At 52.9% G+C, this 24580-nt stretch overlaps 10 protein-coding genes; 1 reads left to right on the top strand and 9 right to left on the bottom strand.

Moving 5' to 3' along the window:
• Positions 1–7573: 7573 nt before the first annotated feature.
• CHC_T00008070001 (hypothetical protein) lies at positions 7574–7915 on the bottom strand. Its single transcript, XM_005711946.1, has one exon. It carries the CDS (start codon positions 7913–7915, stop codon positions 7574–7576), a length of 342 nt encoding a protein of 113 aa, XP_005712003.1.
• A 6-nt stretch (positions 7916–7921) lies between these two features.
• CHC_T00008069001 (hypothetical protein) lies at positions 7922–8368 on the bottom strand. Its single transcript, XM_005711945.1, has one exon. It carries the CDS (start codon positions 8366–8368, stop codon positions 7922–7924), a length of 447 nt encoding a protein of 148 aa, XP_005712002.1.
• Positions 8369–8667: 299 nt separating this feature from the next.
• Positions 8668–11390, bottom strand: CHC_T00008925001 (Serine/threonine protein kinase). XM_005711944.1 is given in 2 exon segments: positions 8668–8696; positions 8697–11390. 1 exon segment carries the CDS (start codon positions 11388–11390, stop codon positions 8697–8699), a length of 2694 nt encoding a protein of 897 aa, XP_005712001.1. The 3' UTR covers positions 8668–8696.
• A 342-nt stretch (positions 11391–11732) lies between these two features.
• CHC_T00008068001 (hypothetical protein) lies at positions 11733–11898 on the bottom strand. XM_005711943.1 is given in 2 exon segments: positions 11733–11748; positions 11749–11898. The coding sequence occupies 1 exon segment, from the start codon at positions 11896–11898 to the stop codon at positions 11749–11751; it is 150 nt and encodes a 49-aa protein (XP_005712000.1). The 3' UTR covers positions 11733–11748.
• A 1373-nt stretch (positions 11899–13271) lies between these two features.
• Positions 13272–14692, bottom strand: CHC_T00008067001 (hypothetical protein). XM_005711942.1 is given in 2 exon segments: positions 13272–13468; positions 13469–14692. The coding sequence occupies 1 exon segment, from the start codon at positions 14690–14692 to the stop codon at positions 13469–13471; it is 1224 nt and encodes a 407-aa protein (XP_005711999.1). The 3' UTR covers positions 13272–13468.
• A 1774-nt stretch (positions 14693–16466) lies between these two features.
• Positions 16467–18334, bottom strand: CHC_T00008066001 (hypothetical protein). XM_005711941.1 is given in 2 exon segments: positions 16467–17086; positions 17087–18334. The coding sequence occupies 1 exon segment, from the start codon at positions 18332–18334 to the stop codon at positions 17087–17089; it is 1248 nt and encodes a 415-aa protein (XP_005711998.1). The 3' UTR covers positions 16467–17086.
• A 792-nt stretch (positions 18335–19126) lies between these two features.
• CHC_T00008065001 (hypothetical protein) lies at positions 19127–19498 on the bottom strand. Its single transcript, XM_005711940.1, has one exon. It carries the CDS (start codon positions 19496–19498, stop codon positions 19127–19129), a length of 372 nt encoding a protein of 123 aa, XP_005711997.1.
• Positions 19499–19619: 121 nt separating this feature from the next.
• Positions 19620–19739, top strand: CHC_T00008064001 (hypothetical protein). The gene has a single exon (XM_005711939.1). It carries the CDS (start codon positions 19620–19622, stop codon positions 19737–19739), a length of 120 nt encoding a protein of 39 aa, XP_005711996.1.
• A 23-nt stretch (positions 19740–19762) lies between these two features.
• On the bottom strand, positions 19763–20554 carry CHC_T00008063001 (hypothetical protein). The gene has a single exon (XM_005711938.1). It carries the CDS (start codon positions 20552–20554, stop codon positions 19763–19765), a length of 792 nt encoding a protein of 263 aa, XP_005711995.1.
• A 3827-nt stretch (positions 20555–24381) lies between these two features.
• CHC_T00010005001 (peptide methionine sulfoxide reductase) overlaps positions 24382–24580 on the bottom strand; it is a 2006-nt gene continuing 1807 nt past the window's right edge. The window contains exons 3-4 of the mRNA XM_005711937.1: positions 24512–24580; positions 24382–24410 (exon numbers count right to left, since the gene is read on the bottom strand). The exon at positions 24512–24580 is cut by the window's right edge and continues 604 nt beyond it. Of these exons, the coding sequence (XP_005711994.1) occupies positions 24382–24410; positions 24512–24580 (98 nt within the window). The remainder of the gene's footprint in view (positions 24411–24511) is intronic.

Here is a 24580-nt window from a genome sequence, read left to right as displayed (position 1 = left end):
CGGACGAACGCGGAGGTCGCAGCGGCAAGAAGGGGATGGGCCCATCCCCTTCTTGCCGCTGCAACCTCCGCCCCCGGGGGCGTGGGAAGGCAGTGGTGGGGGTATTCATTGCTGTGATGCGCGAGGGGGATGGCGGAGTCGGGGTTTGGTGCGTGGGTCACGCGTGGATCGAAGAAGGGGAGGCTCAAAGGAGGGGAGGCTCAGGGTAACAAAGAGGATTGGTGCAGTGGCGTGAAAAGTAAAGAAACAAGACGAAAGCTGCAGCGGCTGTGGTGTGCGGATCATGGAGAGCCATGTCTTGGCCTCCTCGGCGGATCCCTCCATTCCCGACTTGCATATGTACAAACGCTAACTCTCGGACACCAGCTTCCCTCCCGCCCTATCCCTTCCCTCTATCGTCCTCCTGTCCCACACCCATCAACTCATACAACCGTCCTCCCTCCCGCCCAAACTACGCACACCTCCCAACCCTCACTATGTCTGCTCTGTAACACCCCCTGCGCCCTGCGCCCTTCCCCGCCCCCTACCACTTTCCCGGGCACCACCTCCCTCCCTACCCTCGCGATGCCGCCCAGACGCCGCGCCCCGATCTGCATATGTACAAACGCTAACTCCCGGACACAAGCTTCCCTCCCGCCCTATCCCTTCCTCCTATCGTCCTCCTGTCCCACACCCATCAACTCATACAACCCTCCTCCCTCCCGCCCAAACTACGCACACCTCCGGACGCAGACGTGGTGTAGATGAGCTTAAGGACGAGGACGCGGGCGGCGGAGGCGGCGATGAATTTGGTGGTGCCGAGGACGATGTAGGTGAACGCGCGCTTGGTGGGATCGTCGGGCATCTGGCGATGGGGGTGGTTTTGGTAGTCATCGATGTAGCCGATGGGCAGGGCCCCGGAGCCGCGCGGTGACACGAGCTCGGTAGAGGTGGAGGCCGCGCCAAGAGTGCCCGCGTCGGCGATGAAGGGGGGGATGTGACGAGGGCGCGCAGAACTTGCGAGGGGAGGGATCGAGCGTTGAAGGAGGAGGAGTGGGAGGCTAGGCGGCGGGCGACCCCGCCCCAGCGGGTGAGAAAGGACATCGCGGGAGAGAACGGGGGATCGACAGTGGAGGGATGCCGTGGGATTGGAGTGTGAGGTGGCCATGACGTGCAGGCGGAAGAGATGGCAATTGACGATCGGAGAGGAATGTGGACAATGCGTCGGCGAAGGTGCTGGGGAAGGCGGTGATCAAGTAGAAGGTTAAAGTGGACCGATGCAGTGAGATTGTTTGAGATCAAAAACTGGATTTGAGCGCCGTAAAGCGATTTACCAAATGCGCTCTTTCTCCACGTGGGTACAGTAATGATGCTGTGGTCCACCACTGGTCCTTTCTATGTTTCGTGACCCACCTCTCGCCAGATAAGAAGCCACCACTGTTATTCAATTAGGGCATGATCCGGCAGAGAGAAAGGGGATTTAGAATGTTGTTGGTTTCAGAGAACGCGGTGAAGGCTCACCATTCTTGGGGGGATTTATGATGGGAAGAAATCACTTGTTCGGTCACAGAAAGTGCCTCCAGGCAGCAATTTCTGTGAGAAGGGCAAGGCTGAAGAAAATTGTAGTCTGCGCATTTGTGGCTACACTGATCCGAGCGCAAAAAGGCAAGCAGTTCACGAAAACGTCTCACGAAGACGGGGACACTTGCGAATGTCTCATTTCAAGGCATCACAAGGTCCCTTGATGACGTAACCTTCGCAAAGGCGTTCCGCATGCCTCGCTTCTTTTTCGCGAAACTCCTCGAGCGCATCGGACCATCTCTTCCACTTAAGCAAAATAGTTTTACAGGTACTAATCGCAATGTAATTCATGCTGACGTCCGGTTATCAATCACCATTAGACTACTGGCTGGTGCAAGCTACTTAAATATTCGAATGTTATGGGACATTTCACAGACAGCTTTATATGACATTTTTCATACTTGCTGTGCGGCAATTATGACAAGGATGTCCTTGCCGGGACTTCCAGAGAATGTCGATCATTTGACGTCCATGGCCCAACGCTTCAAACTCTCAAGGTCACCACACAGCCCCCTTTCTGGGTGTGTGGGGCACAGGACGGCATCGCGGTTAAGGTAAAGAAGCCGAGCCACGATCATGATCCAGCATCTTTTTTCTGCCGGAAAGGGTACTATTCGATTCCCGTGCAGGCTATGGCAGACGCAGACTGCCGTTTCCTATCTTTTTCAGCATTATGTAAAGGCTCTACACATGATTCCCTAGCTCACAATGTGTCGGCTCTGGGAATGTTTTTGCGACATAATGTCGACTCAGGGTTTTGGATAGCCGGAGACGAAGCCTACACATGTACAGAATCATTAATCACGCCGGTCTCGTCAACAGTGGCAAGCGAATGGGAGGATGCATTTAATTTTCATCAGTCATCGTTACGCATGCATATTGAGCAGGCTTTTGGGTTACTTATGTCAAAATGGCGAATGCTGTATCATTTGAACTTCTCTGTGCAAACATCTACACGCGTAATTTGTGTAGCTATGAAGCTACACAATTTTATAAGAGAGGAGAGCGGTGCAATTAGTCCACGAATCATAAAAAGAGCGAACATGGATGCTGTACAAGCTGAAGAGGCTGATTGGTATCTGCATTCGGTGGAAGAGGCTGGAATGGAATCGCAGTTCGCGAAAAGTTCTAAATCACGCTGCAGACAACGCATGGTACAGATTGTTGAATCAAAGTTGCTTTTTGCGCCCTCCCTTGCCTCTATGACCAACCCGAGCGATCAGTTGTAAGGAGAGTTTCTTTCTCGAATGAGATTGTTTTTTGCGAGTGATGGACAGATGCGTGATACAGCAATAGGTACAGAGCCATTCAATACTTGGTCGGCCATCCCGCCCCAGTCTGCATTCGCGTGTTGGAGCTGCGCGCCGCTGCTGTGTCGCCCAAGTTGGACGCCTCCCGGAGTCGATCGGATGAGAACGACATCACGGAAAGCGTGCGCGCCGGTTTGTTGTTGGAGCGCAGGCTGCGGGGTACTTCCCCGTACCAATGACTTGGCCTTTGTTCACGCTCGGTACACGCTAATCAATAGAGCGGCTCAGCTAGGGGTTGGTGGGAGGGGTTGTTTAGGAGGTGGATGGTCGGCACTTGAGAAGAACGATACCTTCTCTCAATCTGGCTCGCGATATTTCTGAGGGTGTTCCAGCTCCACAAGGGAAGGCCGCCACACCCTGGACTTCGTTCTGCAGTGCTTTCTTGTGCTTCGTGTCTTAACGAGACATTGTAAAACAGTTTATTCTACAAGCGTTCTTCGCAACATTACTTATAACATCGAACAATAAAAAATGTGGCCGTCAGTCGCAGCCCTCTTTAATAAAAAAAATTCGCCCGCAGTGCGTCAGTCCAAGCTCAGGGATCACATCAATGCGCTTCTGTGCAACCTGCTTCAAAGTTTGTAGTCTTGGTCTGTTACATTATGCAAGTGGTCCAAGAACGCTTAAACATTTATCTCCCGTTTTCCGGGGCTCTTCTTCCTGGTCCAGCAGGGTTGACGGCTTTTCCCATCCTATCTTATCTGGAAAAACAGAAAAGTGACGGGTCACGGACCCTCCATCGTCACCGATCAGGTCTGCAGCCCTGTCAGTATGAAAGAAGGCGCCGTCCTCGCGCTTGGAATCATGCACTGTGATAACGGCGATTCTTCGAGCGTTGTTTCGCTCCGCCAGAATTACCGTACGAACAACGCGGACGCTCTTTTCCAGGTCTTCGGCGTATTGCTCGCAAATTCTCGTCAATGAAGGGACGGCGTCACTTGACACGTCCGTAGCGGACACGACAAGCACGGTGACGTTCTCAAGCCGCACACTGGAGACAAGAACGTCCAACGAATTGCGCACGTTATCTGACACCGTAGGACTATCCCCTCGTATCAATTTCATAGTGGCGTCTGCCATCCTGTGATTCCTCTCATCATCCGTCTCGACGGTGTAATCAATGTCCGACCGCCATCCCTCTACAGACGGCCGCAGCGCCTCGAGATGCTCGACTGGTACGACAGCTTGGTCAGCGCCACAGCACATTCTCCCCTGCCGGGTTCTCCAGCCACAGCCTTAACCTAGCAGCGTGGGTGGTCTTGTCATGGGCTGTGTACGCGGCAGCGTGTTCAAACGCGATCCAGATGTGATAAAAGCGGCCCTTCGGCGTCCCCAGGGACGTGACCTGGTACAGCACATCGCACCGCAGCACGCCAGGCTCCGAGCAGGTCGAGCACGCATACTATGCTAGCACGGCTTTGGCGTCGGCGATGGAGACGACCTGGCGCGTCTTGACTTTCCGGCAGGATAGTGAAGGAGCCCGCTGGGATGAAGTCGGGCGCGCACACGTGGCCCTTATTGTCCGGGGCGGAGCGGACGATCGATTCGCAGGCGGAAATCTGCGGAGTGCGGGTGTCGTGGAGAGGGCTGGGAGCCAGGCGGAGCGCATCGCGATAGAGTTTGCAGAGGCACAAACGGCGCAAGGAGAAACTCGTGGAGATGGAGAGGCTGCGCGGCCGCTTGGAGACGAGGATGGGAGCTGCGAATGCGGGCGATCATAACGCCATTTCTTCCTTTGGGAGGCAAAGACGCGAGCGGTATCTATCACGAGCTCCCCGTCCCCAAAGAGCTGGACGAAGCGAGTAAGACCTTGGTCTTTTCTCCTGCTGCGGATCAACTCACACGGTGTCCCCGCGGCGGGATCAAAAAGCGGCCCAATTATGATTGCACCAGCCATACACGTACCGATTCTACATCCAATGGCGACTGAACGATTTGATGTGCTCCTCCGCTGCTTCACGCGTAAAAGCTTAAGTGTCATCTCTCAATCCCGCGACCCCTTTCGAAACCATCTCTACGTCACGATGAGCGCCGCTGCCGCATGCTTCTGTCCGGCCGGACAGAAGCATGCGCAGTAAGATTGTGCTGGCGAGATGAGCATCTCCGGTTCGGTACGAAGTGCCAGTCTCTGTGCGGTGGCGGTGGTAAGGCGCCGAATTCGCCAGGACGATATGAAGACCATGCGCGGGACGAGCACTTGCAAGTCTTTGATGGAAGACGAGCTAAGGGAGAGAGGATGGGGGGATGAAGAGAAGATAAGCGAAGAGGTAATCCTCTTAGAGATGTTCCAGTTGTGTGCATCTTGCCGTTATTTCTGGTAATGGAGCTCGCTGTACTCCTCCCTTAACAGCTTGTAGTGACTGTTTAAAAAAGAAATGTACTCTTCATCCTTATTTCTCTCCTTTGCAAGTGCCGTGGAGGTCTTGAGTTCGTCCATTAGTTTAACGCAATGACTCATCCTCTCTATGCGTTTCATTCGACCTGTTTTGGGATCTTCCTCCGGTTTCTTGATATCTCCCTCCTCGAGGGCACCCATACCTGCCATTCTACTAACAAACAATCTGTCCTGCCCGACAAGCTTTTCCACCACGCCCTTCACTTCGCTTAATGCAGAATTCTGTTGCGAGTCAGTGCTCACGCGCCTTTTTTTCTGTCCTGAAGTACTGGATCGTCAACAGTATTAGCTGGGATCCCTGCAACTACGGCTTCTTCCTACCCTCCATTCTTCATCGATTTCGTTGAAATATTGATGAAAAAGGTATCCGCCGATGGAGTTCCAACGTCAGAAACGCGAAAAAGAATTATGCAGCGCTTCCCAATCGACGTTGGAAAATTTGAATCCTGATTCTTGCAATGCACAAATCTCCAGAACTGTTGTGGATCATTTTGCCCAGAAAGTTCCCACGTTTTTTTGCGGATGTAAAATGACTCCGTGCATTCTGAAACTGCGTTTTCAAGACTGAAGCCGGTCTATAGGTCAACGGAAGCCGCGCTGGATCAGCTTCTTCGCAAAAACCGACGAAAGACATACACGGCCGCAACGAATTGTCGTTGAAGCGTCTAGCAATTGCACCCCAGTAGCATTCCTTTGTTCTCCCTCTATCAATTTCTCCCCTCATCAACTCTAGCTGGAGCTTCTCCATAGCCTGCCTGCACTCTTCATCAGTTTTGATGATTACAGCGAGACGTGCAAATTCAGACAAAGAGAATGGCTTCGGTTCCTCATTTCCATCCATGGACCTCAACGCTCCTTTTTCATACGTCTCTAACGTGTCACTGGCTTCCGTTAAAGCCTTCTTAAGTTCGTTCCAGGAAGGCGGTGAGTGCATCGTTTGATCGGTTTCTCTTATTCGTGCTGAGAAGTCACTAAAAGACAGGCAATGAGCATTGGATTCTAAAAAAGCAAAGGTTGACTCTTCGCTCTTCACATTGCATAGCACGTATTTGTAAATCCGAAATACGATCAAATCTTTCTTTCCTCTAACTTTTTGACCCCCAATCCTTCCCGATCTTTGGCAATACTTCCTTTGTTAGACATGACAGAAAGGTAAAAACCCGACTCTTGAAAAGGTGAGTTAGATTTTTTGTGAAGTTGCCAAGGAGCTGTTCTCTTCTGCGCGTGCTGATTCAGAAGGGGAAGGAGGATTGGGTGGGTGTATTGATTGGTTTGAAGGGATGAGGCATTTTTTTGCCCACGAGGAGTACTGTTGGGGGCCCTCGTGGAGCGACGTGGGGAGGTACGTAGGTGGCGTCGCGGAGAAAGACAAAGAGAATGCTGAGGGGACTTCAGAGGAGAGATTCGATGTGATCGACGGGGAGAGTCTTCGAACAATGTCATCACGTCTGACCAGATACAGTATCGTGAAGTCAGGAGGTGAAGGGGTATAGGAGGCTAGAGGTAAGCAGTTGTAGTAGAACCAGAAGCGTGATCGGTGGTGCACCTGCTGCAGCAAGTTTGGGCGACTCCGAAAGACACAAACGCACATAAATTTCATACACACAAATTCTTTCGGTATGTGGGTCGTATTTTGTGATCTGGTACGGAAATGCAAATGACATAAATTTTGTATGATGCATGCACAATGCCTATGATGCACCATCAGCAGCACAGAAAAGCCCAGCGCATAGATCGCCGTTCCACCTTCCCAACTGCATCCCAGTCAACGCAGATGAAGTCACTTCTGCTTCTTGCCCTCACGTAGCAGGGCGGGAGCAGGTGGGGGGTTTGGGGGTGCAAGGATCGGGGGTCCGGGGTCCGGGCGGCATCGCGAGGGCAGGGAGGGAGGTGGTGCCCGGGAAGGGGGTAGGGGGTGGGGAAGGGCGCAGGGGGTGTTACAGAGCAGACATAGTGAGGGTTGGGAGGTGTGCGTCGGTGGACCAAACAAAATGACCACCGCCCGATTGAAAGTTGGGGAGGTATACTGTAAATTTAGTCTACACGTGTAGAACGGAGGCGGATATCCATAACAGTAGCCTAGGTACGCGAGACGACAAGGAGAGTCATTTCGTTGCTTTATCATACGCGAAGAGGTACAATGACGGCTTATGATAAGAGGTGTGAGGAGTAGTTTTCAAATGTGTTATGACACCGGATAACCGACCTCTCAGAACAGGTGGAACATGGCGAGTTTCTACGCCCTTCCACAGTTTTTGAAAACGCATCGTCATTTACTATATAAATTATTTCCTCTCATTCCACCAATCTATTCATGCCAAATGTCAGGGTCCTTGCGTGCTAGCACACCGTGCTCGTTGTTAGGAACGGCCCTCAGCTTTGCGTTGCGACAGACCACATCCCACTGCCCAGTCAGGCATGCCGTCCTTCCCAGCTGTCTGTAGGAAAGTCTGGCGAGGAAGCACTTTCGAGCTCGCTGTAAATCTTGCTTCATGGTTGACTCATCCTTCAGACATACAGTACTGAACTTATCGCCTTCCGATAGGTCGCCGCCGTGGTCAGCCTCTGGAGGCATCCATGTTTCTCTGCTGACCACGTGTTCACGTGTCCACCATACGTACACCTGTGTAGCTCGACTGCCATGTCCCATCAAAATTCATCCACGAAAATTCCCGTCCTGCACCACAATTCTGGCCGAGGAAGGGAAGAAAACAACATCGCCACAGTCCGCATCACGTTTAGCATGGCATTCATCGTCAGCGGGGCCAGATTTGCTCTTCGGGCACAAAACTCTATCAATCACTTGACCTGCTTCCCCTTCCAGCGAAGAGCTCGGCCCTTGTTCCAGCGTTCTTTCCGCCCAAATCCTTTCGCGATGGCAGCGGAGAAGGGTGCTGAGCCACCTGTCGACCTGGCGGCTCCGACCATTTTTGACAAGATCATTGCCAAAGAGATCCCTGCGAAAATCGTCTATGAGGATGATCAAAGTCTTGCGTTTCACGACATCAATCCACAAGCTCCGACTCATGTCATTGTTATACCTAAACGCAGGATACCAATGCTTAGCATGGCAACCCCGGACGATAAGGAGATTCTGGGTCATTTGATGTTGACGGCAGCAAAAGTCGCCGAACTTGAAGGCCTGCAGGATGGTTATCGAGTTCTTGTGAACAACGGGAAACAAGGTCTACAGAGTGTTTATCACATTCATTTGCATGTCATAGGTGGAAGGACGCTGAAATGGGGACCATTCTGATTCATGAGGACCTCTCTCAAATCGCAACCGAAGGCTATCATGGCGCCCTACTGAAGCACTTAGTTAGCTTGATTTTACGAATCACGTTCTCGATTTTGGCACGAATGGAACGTAAATCCTACGCACGTTGCAAACTTCTCCGTTCCTGTCTTCACGCATTTCGCCTTTACTGTTGTTAATGAGTCATATGTTCTGCACCTAGCATCATACCATTCGACGGCATTGAAGCGAGAAAAAGCGCAGCCGCTTTCCGTAGCGCATCTGCTTCATGAATTGGGACCGTATCGCTTATAGAAGAGACAGCATCTGGTGAGACTTCCAGGGTCTCATCCCATGGCCTCTTCTTTTCAACTTCATCCATTCTCGGTACGTTCAAAGCATCACGAGAGCTCCCAGCCATGCACTCGTCCGAAAGGCCCATGGTTAGGCCGTCCAGAGGCGGGAGCTTTGGCCGAGAAGAACCTGTACTTGAACTCGAGGCGTCGGATATTTGTTTCAGAATACTGTTGGAGACGATGGGGAGTGGCTTTCGATCGACGTCTGGATATCCATTCGGGACATTGCTGTCCACATCCATTGGTTCTCGTGGGGTGGAGAGAACTTTGCTTGTCACAGCGCTGGCAACACGGAAATCCAAACCCTTGTTGTCTTCATCATTACCATGAGTCCATTCGGCTTCAATGTCGCTGTAATGGTCATTCGCTGAGTAATAATCAGCACTGGAGGTTTCGCTTTCACTCCTTCTCCTTGCTGAGACAGGCGGAGGCTCTCGAGGCGGTACACTGACATGCACAGCGGGATGCGATTCTGGACTCGGTTTTTGGGTTCCGAGAGAATCGAGAAAAGTATCCTCGTTTCCAGGGGGCTCTTGTTCTGAGACTGCACTTGAAATGGATGTGTTTTGGTCTCTTCTACGAAACAGAGGGCGCCGTCTCCCATCACGAACTGAATCACGTCCCGAACCTGTTTGGCTGCCGCCGGCGTCCGCCTGCCTTCTACCCGTTTCACCGCCGCGACTTCTCTCTCTATCGAACTTCACCTTCTCTACGCTACGCTTTATACCCCCGCTTGTCTTTTTCATTCCTTCACCCGTCTTCTTGAATCCGGTCTCTATTCCACCCGCTGTCTTCTTAAATCCAGTCTCTATTCCGCCCGCTGTCTTCTTAAATCCAGTCTCTATTCCGCCCGCTGTCTTCTTGATTCCGGTCTCTATTCCACCTGCTACCTTCTTGGTCCCCTCCCCGACTTTCTTGGCGCCTGTTTCCACCCCATCAACAGCCTTTTTCACGCCAGTGCCAACGCCTCCGGCGATCTTCTTAGTTCCCTCCCCAATACCATCCCCGACCTTTTTCACACCTTCCGCTGTTTTCTTTGCCCCTTCGCCGATACCTTCACTAGTCTTTTTGATTCCCTTCTCAATGCCTACCGCGACCTTCTTCGTACCGTCACCGACCTTGTCTACCACCTGAGGAATTGTTGCTCTAAACTTGTTGGCCATTGCGACTGCTATGATCACTTTTCTCGCCTTGTACAGTTTACGTCGACTCGAGTGTAGGTTTGATCGATCTCTGCGAATCGCATTGTCGGCATAGGGCGTTTTATCTGAAGAAATGTAGCGATGCTGCAATGCAGCCAAAGACGTAAGGCGCTTGTTGGGATCTTTGTTAAGCAAGCCCTTGACTAAGCTCATCGCGTCTGCCGAGATGCCCTTCCACAATATTGCCGGAAAGAGCGGTGCCCTATCACGGACGTTATCGAAGTATTCCCTTGTGTTTTTTCCTGGAAACGGGAGTCTGCCCGTAAGAATAGTGTACAATATGACACCACAAGCCCACAGATCTACGGCCGGTCCGTGGCCCATATTTTTAACGATTTCAGGTGCCATGAAGTAGGCGGTGCCTACTTGGGTGCGCATGGTGTTGCCAGGGTCACTGTTAGGGTCCATGAAGTTTGCAAAGCCAAAGTCTGTGACTTTAACTTTCAATGGCCACGACTCGTTTGCGCAAAGAATGTTCTCTGGTTTGAGGTCTCGATGAACGATACCGTGTCGATGTAAATATTCAACAGCTTGGAAAATAGATCTGACGCATTGGCTGGCATGGGACTCAGTCAGGCAGTTGTGCTGAGCTACAAAGTCAAACAGGTCACCCCCAGGGACGTACTCCATAACGATGTAGATTGTACGCTTGAGGTCGAAAATCTGATACGTCTGGACGATGTTATCGTGAGCTATCGTCTTCATGACTTGGATTTCGCATTCGACATGTTCACGGCCCTTCATGTTGTTTCCACGTTGTACAATTTTGATGGCGCGCTTATCTTTAGTCCGGTTGTCCCAGGCTTCGACGACCTCACCGTAAGCTCCGCTACCAAGAGTTTTGCCCAAGGTGTAGAAGTCTGTGATTTCGCTGTTGACAGCAGACTCGAGCGCATGCTTCCACTTATGGGCATCCTTTTGCGTTGGGATGATAAGGCGCAAAACTCTCTCTTTCCCTCGAGTAGGGCCAGGAAACTTGACGTGGAGCTCACACCTTTCCAAATCCACGTGAGGTGGCAATTCACGCACGGATACGGAATATCGCTGCGGGGCCGACTTATCTTTGAATATCTTGAGGGTGGTGCCCTCGAGGACGACAAAGAAATTTGTCTTAGCACCGACTTTGGTTCGCCTGAGCATCCAGCCGTCGAGATCTATCTGAGCGACGTAGCGGACTGTGTGAAGATGGGTCTTGTCGCGAGGGAGCATAACGTTTGAAGCCATAGCGGCGAGGTTTGTGATGCGCTTCGCACGGACAGAAGGGATGGGGCTTGCATCACGACGCACGGCGGAGCGGCGATTCTGTGACACTGAGACATGCGGTTGAGTCATTATGGGGCCGCCAGTACAGGTTTGCGCAAGGCAGGGTCAGCGGAGCGCTGACGCGGAGCACAAGAAGAGGGGTTGGGCTTGGGCGGGGCTTGTGTGTCTATTAATACGAGAGAAAGACGGGGGAGCAGGCACTAGAAAAACCAAGGCGGAGAAGCCGGGTGTGTGAGAGGAATGAGATAGTGAGCTTGAAAAAGGCTGAACTTCGGGGGTGCGGGTGCGGGGTGTTTGGGGGGGGGGGGAAGGGGGGAGGTTGCGTTCTGGTTGGGACATGCTGTATCTGAGAGGTGTTTATTGAACATTTTGTAGATAGATTTGGTATCATCAGACGATGTCAACAGCAACTGCTTTGAGAAGATCATTAGTGATGGTGAGACATTCGCCAAACAATAATATCAGGACCCAGGGACCCAGGATACCAACGCCTCTGGAAAGTGTAAGCAGATCTACGCCTGTTTGATTGGGCCTTTTGCGACCTGCTTACATATACACGTTTCCTATAGCCGTACATGGCCACCTCCAATTTCGGTTACCATGGCCCGTAGGAGCCCTTGGCCGGTTTCGAACAAGTCCGTACACGTGTCCTCTCTATGGCATGCTAAACCCAAACCCCTTTTCTCCCCATGCCCTTCGCTCTACAGCCAATTCTGGCACCACCGCCATTCTGCTATGTCACAGCGTCATCCTGACGTAGAGCCCGACGTATGTCTCGCAACGCCGCCGCAGCCCAATAGCATATCGCATGTCGCGGGGCGAAAAGTGGCGCGTAAGTTATCTTTCGCTCCGACGACATAACTACCATTCCATCAACCATCAGTGCGACACTCACTCACTCACTCAATCACCATTTCTTAACGTTGGCAAATTCCAAAATTGGTCATGTCCTTCACTTCAAACCCACTACACTCTAAATGAAAGAAACTCGTGGGACTTTCAAATAGTTCATGTCTCTGCGTTCCCATTCATTCCCCCCCCCCCCCCCCCCCCCCTACCACCCCACCACCTTAGGCCCTCTCTCATCTTCCCGCACCTCGATGAAAAACTCGTCTACGGCCTTGTCCACGTGCTCCTGCAGCGTTTCCTCTGTGATCCACTCATGCGACCGGTCCACCAGTGTTTGCACAACCCCCGCCCGACGTGCCTTCAACGCCTTCTGCTTCCGCTTCCATTCGTCCTTCCGGTACGCCTGCCGCTCCTCCTTCACCTTCCGTATCCCGTCTGCTAGCTCTTTTGCTCGCACCTGCTTGGCCTCGCTCGTTGCGCTGTCCCCAGATCCGATATAAACCACAGTTTGATCAACAAACCCGTTAGTCCAATAAACTACGTTTTCACCACTCAACAAAAATCTGACACATTCAATGCAGTTCATACCGTTTGCGTTCGAGTCGGGCCTGTCGCGCCGCAGCGATCTCCTCCCGATCTTTCTCGATATCCTTTACTTCCTCTCGCTGCAATTCACTCTGCAGTACAACGCGTCGCTCGTGCAAGCATTTGCGGTACTCCCGTCGTCGCCTAACGAATTCAGAATCCCCTTTTGCCTTTGGTGGATTTTGCACCTGTGCTGTTGTTGTTTCCGCACTCAGCCCACGAATCAGCGTTCGGCATGGTCCGCCCGGCGCGTAGTGTCGCGCGGCGAGCGAGAGAGATCTGAGCATCGCCGGTTTGTTGCTAGGCTTTGTGCCTGATCGTAGAATTGCAAGTCACACGCAGAGGATGGTGCGCTTGGTCAAGAATATGTGCACAGGTGTCTCTTGCGGGCGAATTTGAAAAAATTCTCAATATTTCCGCCTTCCTGCCCCTGTGAGCATCCCAGTCAGCCAGTCAAGAGCAGCTTTTACGATCTGTCCGGCGCTTGTCGACAAGAGCAAGACCCTTCACGCGAGATTACGGCACAGAAATGTTTACCTTCACTCGCCAGCAAATACAGGACGCTCTACAAACTACTTGGTTTACAATTAGTGCCGCAAAAAAGTGAAAAAAGTTATGCAACTCGAGGAACATGAACCAGTCCCCCCCTCAACACCCAACTCTACCGCGCTCCCCCACGCCTCCAAGCCGAATCCAAAACCAAGTCGATTCCGCTAATCCCATGCGCCCCAAGCATCTTTCTTTCCATGCGGTTCCGCAGCGACGTCATCAAAACCTCCCCAGCCATCGTTCCCGGTGCTGGTAACCGGGTTTGATGCATGCACGGGAGCAACACTAGGTACGTTACTCGTGTTATTTGACCTCGCATAGTCAGCCGACGACATCGAGGGCATACTGTTCTCAGCACTCCTCGAGCCGCCCATCGACGTTTGGTTCCCATTGGATCCATACGACTTTTGATAGTCGTCTGACGAAAAGCCCCTGAATCCTGCGCTCGCTGCTCCAGGTGCCAGGTTTTGTCGCAGATTCTGCCGCAGTTCATTGCGCCCATCATCGTCATTCATCATCTTCGTCGCCTGCGTCGACACGTTCGTAAACCACGACGAAAGCATCCCGCCGGCCTGCGCAGCCGCCTTCCCAGCTTGCCCAACAACATCCGATGTCTGCACCTGACTCGCAATACTAGATAGATTCCTTGTGACACTCTTACCAACGTTATTGAGGTTGGACGTCACGTTGTTCAAATTGGCGTTTGACGAAATTCCACCAAATCCTCCAAACCCGCCAAACCCAGCACCCGTACCTCCTCCGCTTCCCCCACCTTTCTGATATGACGCGGATGACACACTCGACATACTCGGCATCCCCCCATTGCCATTGCTCTGTGCCCACATGTCCGAAGAAATGCCACCCGTCCTTGCTCCCCCAAATCCGCCGCCCGAGTTACCTCTCTCTCCCATATCATTTATGCCCCCCGCGGGCGCTGAATGCGTCGTCATCCCGCCCATGCCTGTTGTTCCCATCCCTCGTGACGCAGCCGGGCGTGGCTTTGGTCTGTTTGCCGGGGCGGGTGGCACATAAGGCTCACCCGTCGCGACCGCCTTGAGCGTGGCTGCATAGATGGCCGCAGCCTCCGATTGGTATTTGGAGGCAATATCGGCACCATGCATGCCATTGCTCTTGCAATAGGTGACAAACTTTGCGTTACCGCCGGCTTGCATGCGCTTCACCTCCCACTCCTTCCATCTGTCCATACCGACGGAGCGCACAAAGGATATGTGGACGCCCAAGCCTCGATGCTGCCCCGAGCAGTCGAGACAGATGAAGGTGCCGAAAGAGACGGTCGCCCATTGCGGGTTCTTGGTGCCACAATCGGCGCAGACCTTGTTTTCGGGGCGCATCTGGAGCTCGCGCAACACTTGCTTGGTGGGATCCATCGCGGAAGCGCAGCAACGAAGCAACTCGGCCGCGGGGGGCTGTGGGAGGATGGCGAGTGGCGAGTGGCAAAACGAGGATGTGGGAGGAGCGTAAGGAGCGAATTGGAGTGTCAATCAAGTACGGCTGTACTTGCAGTGGTCTTGTGGTGTTGCTCGCGCCCATGTCAGCCCACAGCAGATCATACTTTTTCAGGTTGGAAGACAGTTTGTCTTCCAGGCTTTTGTATCAAAGATTACAGTTGAAACGTGGGGACGTGGAAACGTGTACATGCTATTCTACAGACGGGCAGAACAGGCTGACGTCAGCGCTCGTGACGGCAGCAAGATACCTCCTCGGGCTGGAGCAGTGAATTCCTCGTAATACGAAACACAAGAGTACCCCGCATTTGGCCAGCCATGCATCTCCTCTCTCAGCCCATGCTCGAGCTTTTATTGTCGGTTTCTTATAGACATGCAATTGGCATTTGGCCTCATATGAGGGCAAAACGGCTGATTTTGGACGACTTCGGTACGACTCAAAAACAATGGTAATGCGTCAAGAGTCATTGAAAGATAAGAGGCCACTCCCCCCGGCCCAGGGTTGTGGAGTTCTTGCGTCAGGAGAACAAAAAAGATATTTCCTGCTGCCGCCCGAAAATGTGGGACCACTTTTTCTTTGCAAGGACACAACTTTTTTCTTACTCTACAAACTGACAATTCGAGAAGAACAAAGCGCAACTTCACGAAAACCTAATCTACGTCCACGCGCGCCTACATTCGCAGTCTGACCAATAGCTCAGGTAGCTACCGAACAATCACAACTCATCCTTCACAGCCAACCGAATATCCATCTGTTCTCCCTCGTGCACGCCCACCCTCCTCATCGAATCCTTCCTCATCTGCACTTGAATGGCCCTCTGACTCGGCGCGTGGCTACTCTTAGTGACCTTCACGCCGTCGGCCACTGCAAGCTTCTTCACCTCCCGCAATGTGAAGCTCACCCTATCCCCTTGAGTCTGTCCGCTCAAAATGCCATGCCGCCACTCGAAGTGGCTCTCTCCCGTCATCACATACACGCACCCTCTCGGCAGCCGCACCACCCTCTTCCTCTTGTCCCTCGGCCGCATAAATGTCATGTCACAGTCCCCCTTCAAGCACATGCCCACAATGAAAGGCCCCAGCTCCCCCATCTTGTTATCGTTGTGCATCCGTATCTTGTCATCATCCCCTTCCCTGTACAGCGCCACGTGCACCTGATTTGGGTAAAACTCTTTGAGCACGGGTAGAGCCCTATGTAGAATTGGGATAATCAAAGTCTTCAAAAAGTCCGGCAGCGGCGTGTGCAGCACCTTGCCATCCGTGTAGCGGAAGCGCCCACTGGGCGTGTCGCGCTCGTTGTATAAGTAGTAAGGACCATAATTCTTTGTGACACGCGTGCGGCGACGTGTCCAAGGGGCCGAAGAATCGTCGACGGCTTGAAGAAGCGACAGCTCCTCCGACGCAGTGAAGGCGTCTTCGGCTAGAAGAAAGCCGGGGATCGAGGAGGGTGGGGAAAGCGCCTTCGACGAAGAGGAGAAGAGACCACCCAGGCAAGAGTGCTCACGTTGCGTCGCTGACATGAGATTGGAATTGCTTTGGACTTGGCGCAGGTATGGGGAATGCGAATAGGGAGGGAAGCGGTGGAGGCAAGTCTGCGAGTTGCATGTGCTTGAAAGGGTGTTGAAGCTGGGTGATGGACGCAGGGCCTTGTGGACGGGATTGATGAGCATGCCTTTATTCGTACGGACGTGAGTGGACAAAAAATCGACGCTACAGCGTCATATCATACAGTGCTGCAACATTTTAATGTAAAAATGGAAAGTGACCATTGCACCAAATCTATCCGTTTGTTCGTCGCAGAGTGCTGGCTGGCGTTTTGTTACTCTTGCAGATGCTCCTCGCCTGTCTGTTTCTACGACAAAGATCCCTCATGTTGTGTCAAACAGTCCCTACACCATGGCAGGCAGATAACGAGTAGTAATTTCTCCCACATGGGTGTCGTTGCGTTCCTGCAGACCCGTTGCTTCCCCGAACTCATGCCTCACCGGTTCAACGCACTGCCCAACCCCCCGTACCGTGGTCTCCTTCGCTTTCCGTAGTTTAGTTTCTTTCTCCCCAGTGCTATCATCAAGGGCGACCAAACCTTGATGTCCTTGCTCTTCCAATATTTTCTTGACACTGCTACGGTGGCATCTGTGTCGTAAGCCTTCGATCATAAAACGAACAGCGCCTTCCAGAGATCTAAATCAAGGCTTTCATGGGACATCACATTTTGCTTAGTCCTCAGAGAGGAAAGCGACCTCACTCCGCAATCGCCATTCGTCTTCAAGTGACGCCAATGTCCCGGAAATTGTAGGACTTGAATTAGAAATCAGACTATTCGTATAGCGCTTCACGCTGGGTCTTGGCAAAGAGCCTCATAGCTCGCGTACGACATTGCTCATCAATGCTCACGTCGTCGAGCACTGAATCACTGCGTTGATCACAGTGCTCCCACATGATTTCAAGGAGGGAGCAAAACTCGCCATCCGACGCAATTCGAGGCTCTAAATACATTAACACAACGTGCCACAAGTGCAACTTTGTCTTCCGCGAAGATGAATATCTCAGAGCTCTGGAGAGGATAACTCGCACCATGTTCTGAGACAAAGCAGTCGACCACACCCGTGGTAAGCCCGGACAGATCATTTCTTTGTTTGGGAATCTATCAGCTGTTGGAAACTCGCGGTCAAACAACATATGGTCGTCATTTCCATTGCTGTTCGGACACTCTTCTCCACTGCTCCTTTCAACCAAGCTTTCTTCGTCATCTTCGACCATCTGTGAATCCTCCGTTCCACTAAGGGATTCATCTGACTGTGAATCCTCCGTTCCACTAAGAGATTCATCTGACTCATGCTCGCCCTTTGCATATCTTCTTGAACACTTATCTCCACTACTGTGTGAGTGACTGTCACTACAACTGTCGATGGCCTTGACGTCGGAGCGCGAAGGGTTCTGAGCATGATCGCGCAGATGTGGTACCTTACAAGGATATGCAAGTTCTTTGTATAATTTGCCAACTTGTTTCCAAAAGTACTTTGTGTGGTCAAGGGGTGAAATTTGAAGCTCGATGACTTCAGCAAAAAGAATCACCTGGGTAGGACTAGACAGCAAGCCTCTATCCTTAACGTACAGAAGAATGCCGTTGAACAACACGGATAGATCCCATCGATGAGCGGCCTTGGCCAAATTGCAAATGTCTTTGAACGAGACATCTTGGAGGCAGACTGGCCTTGTGTATAAAAAATCTCGAAGCAGTGTGCAGACAGGTGGCCTATCTGCTTCGCACAGATTAACTTGTCCCGTTAAACCTTCTGAAAAAGTGCTTGAAATCATAGTACTGAGAGGACCTGCCACATACTCCAGCCGTGATGAATTAATCTCCAATGAAGGAAACGCGGATGATCCTTGGTTTGAGAAGGAAAAGGTTATGCAAGGGTCAACCTTTGCACGATTTGACAAAAACTTGCACATCTTCTCCAGTTCACCGTAAGTCGGCGCCAAGCCCTTTGAATCAACAAACCAACCATCCCCTAGAGCATCCTTTTCTTCCTGTCGGGATGAAAATTTGTGACTGACCATGCTGGATGCAAATTCTTCCGCACCTTTCTTCCCAACTCAAAGAAGGCGTGCAACTGTCCCAAACGCGGTAGTCCCTCTGGAAACTGCAAAATCTTGAACTACTCCTCGCAGGAAGAGCAATCGCGGTTATTATTAAGCCTGGCGGTTTTGCTGCACCTCCGTTGACGGGTGTGGTGTCCGGGCATACGTGGCGCCGAGAAAATCGCCTTGATACAGCATGAGTACATACTGTACCTTGATACAGTACTGTTGAGGAAGGACTGAGAGCTACGATACGTGGAGACGTGGACAGCTGGTCCACGAACCGGAACTGAAGGACACGCATGCTCTTGTAGGGAACGCTCTTGTAGGGAACGCTCTTGTAGGGAACGCTCTTGTAGGGAACGCTCTTGTAGGGAACGCTCTTGTAGGGAACGCTCTTGTAGGGAACGGACAGCGCGGGGGATCCAGTCTCCCGAAGGGAAACGAGGACGGCACCTGACGGTATGAGTCGGGGCGAGGGGCGGGGTTGTCGGTAGGGGCAAGCGAAAGAGAAGGGAGCGAGGGAGCAGCCATTTTGTGGGGCTAGCGGGGAAGAGGGACGACGAAGGGAGTAGGCGAGGGAGGATCAGAGACAGCCGAGGCCCCTCGGGGGAGGAGTACTTAATCGCCAACCCTCGTAGACAGAGAGGGGAGGCAGCAGACGCAGCAATAAAAGGAATTGGGGGAGGATTCCCATCCGACAGGTTGCTCGGTGCCAGGCAATTGGGATATTCGCAGCAGTGAACTAGATACGGTACAGGGGTGCTCGCCTTATAAGGCGACCCCGCGCCAAATCCGATTAAGTCGCCCTATATTGAGGCTTTCATGATATTCCCTTCTAAGTGGCAGCCTTTTCCGTGGCGTGCCTTCCGTCCTTTTGCACCAAGTCCACTTGCGCTCCGACCCATTATCCCCAGCACCTTCAGTGTAACCCACCTCTGCCAGCCCCAAACACGCACCCCATGAAAGACATCCACAATCCTTCACAGTCTTCGAACTTCGCCGCAGTGAATTCGAGGGTGGTGTACGACGCTTCTGCAAGCGCCCGCGCTTCCTGTGCTCCACCGCTTTGCAGGAAACCTTCAATCTAGCCAACGCCCAAGTCCCTCCCCCCGTCACCACTAAAGCCGCCCTCCGCGCCATGCCCCGTCCAACCTCCACTACCGTCGCCTCCGTCGTCAGTACTGTCTGTATGGAGCGCAAGGTCCCCACAGCCGATGAAGTTGTCGAAAGGCCTCAACAGCGCGGGTCTGGCATCTAAGTCATGGCTTATCTGGGAACTCCATCTTTTACTTTAACTTCAGAGAGTCAAAATCTCAGCTCGTGTATCGCGAATGCCACCCATCGCCACGTCATGCCAACAGCCCCAAAAACGAGAGCCTGAACTAGACATATTTTATGCGAAATCTAGTAATAATTTCTTTGTGTTGTTTTCACTTCTTGACTTTTTGCGAAAAGCCTCATAGCCCGAGTGCTGCATTGCTCATCAATCTTCATGTCATTGAGCACTGAAGAAACGCATTCATCAGAGCGGTTCGGAAAGGAGTCAAGAAGGGAGCATACCTCTTTATCCGACTCAATTCGAGGCTCTAGAAACTTCAACACGACGTGCCACAGGTGCAACGTATCATTATTTGATATTTTTGATTCCGTAAGAGCTGCAGAAAGGACAACTTGCACCATGCCTTGAGACAAAGCAAGTGTCCACAGCCCTGGAAAGCGGGGACAAATCACTTGCTTGTTTGGAAATATGTCAACTGTTGGGTGCACTCCATCTTCACTTGAATTACGATCAACGTTTCTACCCCTGGATAGACTCTCTGTTCCACTCTCACGTGCCTGTGAACCATTTATGTCATTGGTGTCTCCGTCAACATCCGTGACATTAGAGCGCGAAAAATTCTGCGTTTTTTGTTTTGTCTGAGGAAAACTTGTAAGATCCTTGTAGAAATGGCCAACTTGCTCCCAAAAGTACCTTGTGTGGTCAAGGGGCAAAATATGAAGCTTGACGACTTCAGCGAAAAGAACTACCCGGGTACCACAAGACAGCAAGTTTGTATCCTTAACGTACTGAAGAATGCTGTTGAACAACACCAAGAGGTCCCATCGGTGAGCGACCTTGGCCAGATTGCAGATGTCTTTGAACGAGACATCTTGGAGGCAGACTGGCCGTGTGTATAAAAAATCTCGAAGCAGCATGCAGACGGGTGGCCCATCTGCTTCGCACAGATTTACTTGTCCCGTTAACCCTTCTGAGAAAGTGCTTGAAATCATAGTACAGAGAGGACCTCCCACGTACTCAATTCGCGATGAATTAATCTCTAATGAAGGAAACGTAGACAGTGCATGGTCTGGGGAGGAAAAGGTTACGCAAGGGTCAACCTTTGCACGATCTGATAGAAAGTTGCACATCTTCTCTAGTTCACCGTAGGTCGGCGACAAGCCTTTCGAGTCGATTTTCCAACCAGTTTCCTTATTCATCTCTTCTTTCTGCCCCGATAAACGATTGTGACAAACCGTGTTGGACGTAGATTCTTCCACACCGTTTTTATTCAAACTACGAAAAGGAGTGCAATTGTCTCAAACGCTGTGGTTCCTCTGGCAACAACAGGGGCAGAAAGTGGTCGCGGCGGGAAGCGCAACCTCGTTTTATATCATGCCTGCACAAATTCGTTGACCCTTGCGGCAATGTTCATGGTCAAATTGCGGCACCGGAGGCACCGCACGCCTTCACTGTCCACTGCTGTACAAGTTTGATCCGACCCCTCAAACCCATCATACTGTACGTTCTCAGAACGTTTGAGTCAAACGTTCTGAGAACGTACAGTATGATGGGTGCAGAAACCGTTCTCTTCAGCACACCCCAAAAAGGTTCTGATCTCTGTTAAATCGCCATATCTCTACGAAAGAGTGATCATTTCGGCTTAGACGCATCTCGTTTGAGAGCTTGAATTCCTGTTAACACCAGTGTGAGGCGCGTCACCGGAGATATGACAGACAGCACGCCGGAAGAGGGGTACTGCTACTATCTGAACAGTAAAATCGAGAAGGTGAGACTGTTGCTCTCCACCCTGTAATGAAGCAGCCAAGGCGGACGCTGATGAGAAGGCCACGCGGTGCGGGTGCGTGCACATGCATTATGTTCAAATCGCTATTAACTCGACGAGAGATTCATATGTACAGAGGCTGTACTTGAGACACTGACATTCACACATGATTGACACATTACTCCTAAACATATTGAGTGTGTATCACTCGATGGGAGGGACAAAAAAATACTACTATTCTACCGCGTTTGTTGCTCACAGCCTTAACCTAACTATCCCCTTTCATTGCTCTCCACCTCTTTCCTACATGCTTGTGTAGGCGACATGAGAGCTGAGTAGCAAGTCTAGAAAATTCTGAAAAGCGGAGCCCTATTAGGATCACTGGTCTTTGAGCTCGGTCTTGACGAGCCAATGACTTGCTTGGTGCCATGGCGAGATTCAAGCTTAGGCTTTGCGTGTGCGCTTGATGAGTGCTTCGAGCTGTGGTGACTGTGCCCTCCCCTTCGGTACTGATGTGGTGAAGACGGAGTTTGCCTGCGCGTTCGGTGCTTCCCGTCCGACTTTCTTCTACTTCGCTGTGCATCTGGACTTTCAACTGGTCTGGTTTCGTATTCTACCTCCATAACAGATCGATGTTCGTTCATGGGAGTAGATCGTGACTCGTACGTCCCCGATGGCCATTCCTGAGTCTCGAGTTGCTCGCTACTCCCCTCCTCAGCGTAGTCATAACTTACTTCACGTCCATATCCACTAGCCCGATAAGGTTGTGGCATTTGACTATGGCCCTGTGGCGAAGTCCCCTGTCTCTTCACAATGTGATTGTAGCTCACGTTCGGAGTTCCATCTTTAGGTGGCCTGTGTTGATGCCTCTTGGGATCATCCACTCCACGACGTCTTCGCTCGGGGGTTGTACCGCCAGGCAACTTTTCGTTCTTTCCCAATCGAGGCGCCACTGCCACTCTGGGCAATTCAGAAATGTGCGTACTTGATCCGGACCCATTCGTGGTTCGGGAGGAAGTTCGACTGCGATGCTGCCTGGGAACTGATTTGCCTTCGTTTTCAGACGTCGACCCATAACGTGGGCTTGAACTCGCGCGCCGCCCAGACTTTGTGGCGTCCTTCGGGTGAGTCCTGGAACGAGAATCCTTCGAACCTTGTCGTGCAACTTGATCGGCTCTGTACCGCTTGCCAGTCGACGAGGTCGTCGACTTTGAATCTTGCCGGTACTCATACTTAGGCTTGTTAGCGTATGTATACTGATCTCCAGACTTGGAACGATACCCTGCAGGCAAAGTCATCCCGCTATGAGTGGACGAAGCATGCAGCGGATCCGTCAACTCCTCTGTGTCCCGCGGATACGACGGGCTCCCGTAGCCGCCCTTTGAACGGCTTTCAAACCCAGTTCTTCCACCGCTGTTCCGGGATGCACGGGCATCCCCAGACGTTTCTATAACCTTGGGAAGTGCGTCTGCGTATCTCGAGTCGGATCCCAAAGAAGGTGGCAACGTTTGGAACCTGGGATACCTTCGGCGAGATTGCGACGACGAGACCGACGGGCTGGTGCGTCCGTAGCGAACTTCACAGGATCTTCTGCACTCCTCCTCGTAGACGCAGCTGCAGCTGCATTGGCAGTACACATCGATATCGGTGGCATGCGGGTCGCTCCAGTCACTGTGGAAGCGGCGAGGGCTCGCGCTGCTACTGACGCGGCCTGGCGAGGTGGAGCCTGTCGGGTCAAACAGCCCTGAGTTCTTGAAGATGACGGGTCTCTCCGTTGCTGAACCGTCAGAAGCGTTGTCGCGCGTCTCGGGAAAGAGACCCGAAGATCTCTTCGACTCGCGATGGCGGTACCGAGACGGCGCCCCGTATCCTGGGATTGCCCTGAACTCTTCAACGCCACTAATGGTCTTGTGCGTGCTGACGCTCTCGTCGGCGAGCGACGTGAGGCCGGTCGAGTGCGTGTCGGCATCGTTGTCGTAATCCAGCTTCTTCATCATGTAGGGCAATGGCCCGCCTGCCGAGCGAGAGATATTCTTCTCCTGTGCCATCGCGACAGGGTCGGTGGCATTTGACAGATCGGGCGCGGTCTCCTTGGTGGCCAACTCGGGAGCAGGCACGAGCAGCTCCCTGGGGAGAATGGACTCGTTTTGCCACGGGTCCGTTGCGAGAGCACCGACAAACAAGCCGTTTCCGTTGCCCTCCCCACTAGCACCACTACTCTCCGGCGGGGCAGTACCGACACCAAACAAGTCGGATGTGTAAGGCTGCTCCGACTGCAACGTCAAACGGCCGGTGATAGGGTCGTACCTCATGGCCGGGGGCGAGAACGTGGCCGCATGCGACAGCAGCTCCGGCTCTGGCGGCGGGACAGGCATAGCCGTAACGGTCTGCTCTGGCGGGGTGGGCCTCAGCGACCTCTCACGATTAGATGGCGGCGAGGCTTTGCCTTCCTGCCCCCCGGAGACGTGCGAGGACACGTCGCTCGACATGGCGTGGAGGGCCGGGTCGAGCACGACGGGCTCCTGCTGGAAGCGGATGCCTTTGAGCGGAGTGGATGCGCGCGAGTTGGAGGACGGGTCCAGCGTGCTGGATAGGTCCGAGCTGATGCGGCTTGTGACCGGGTCCGGGCTGTCGAGGGTGGCCATGCGTTGGCGGTTGACGTGCGCGGCGGCAGAGTTGAGCTCGCGCGGCGACGGTACGAGCCCCTTTGGCACTGGGGCGGCCGCGGCGTGCTCGATGGGGCCGGCGTGGGCCGGGGGGCGCGGGCGATCGCCCCTCGGGCGGTCGGTCGGGCGGGCGGAATCCCTCGGGCGGTCGGTCGGGCGGGCGGAGTCCCTCGGCGGGGGGCGCTCGGAGCGGCGCGACGGGGTGCGATGTGAGGTGTCGCGGTGGTGGCGGCTCGGAGGCGAGGAGCGCGGCGAGGAGCGGTGCGGCTTCTGGCGCGAGCGCTGGAAGCGCAGGCGGGCGGCGGGCGGAGGGTCACGCACGATGAAGCCGCGCGGGCGGTCCTTGTGGGCGGCGGCGCGACGCGGGAGCGGGGGGATGACGCGTCGTAGGATACGATGGTTGGGGTGGAGCGGGGGCTTTGTCGAGGGCGAGGCGGGGGGACGGGGCGGTTGGGTGAAGGCGTTTCGCGAGAGGAGGTTCCACGACTTGGAGCGCTTGAACGGGTTGGGGT

This window comes from Chondrus crispus, genomic scaffold, assembly GCF_000350225.1.
Source record: "Chondrus crispus Stackhouse genomic scaffold, scaffold_93, whole genome shotgun sequence".
Lineage (NCBI taxonomy): Eukaryota > Rhodophyta > Florideophyceae > Gigartinales > Gigartinaceae > Chondrus > Chondrus crispus.
This window is presented reverse-complemented; position numbering and strand designations above follow the sequence as displayed.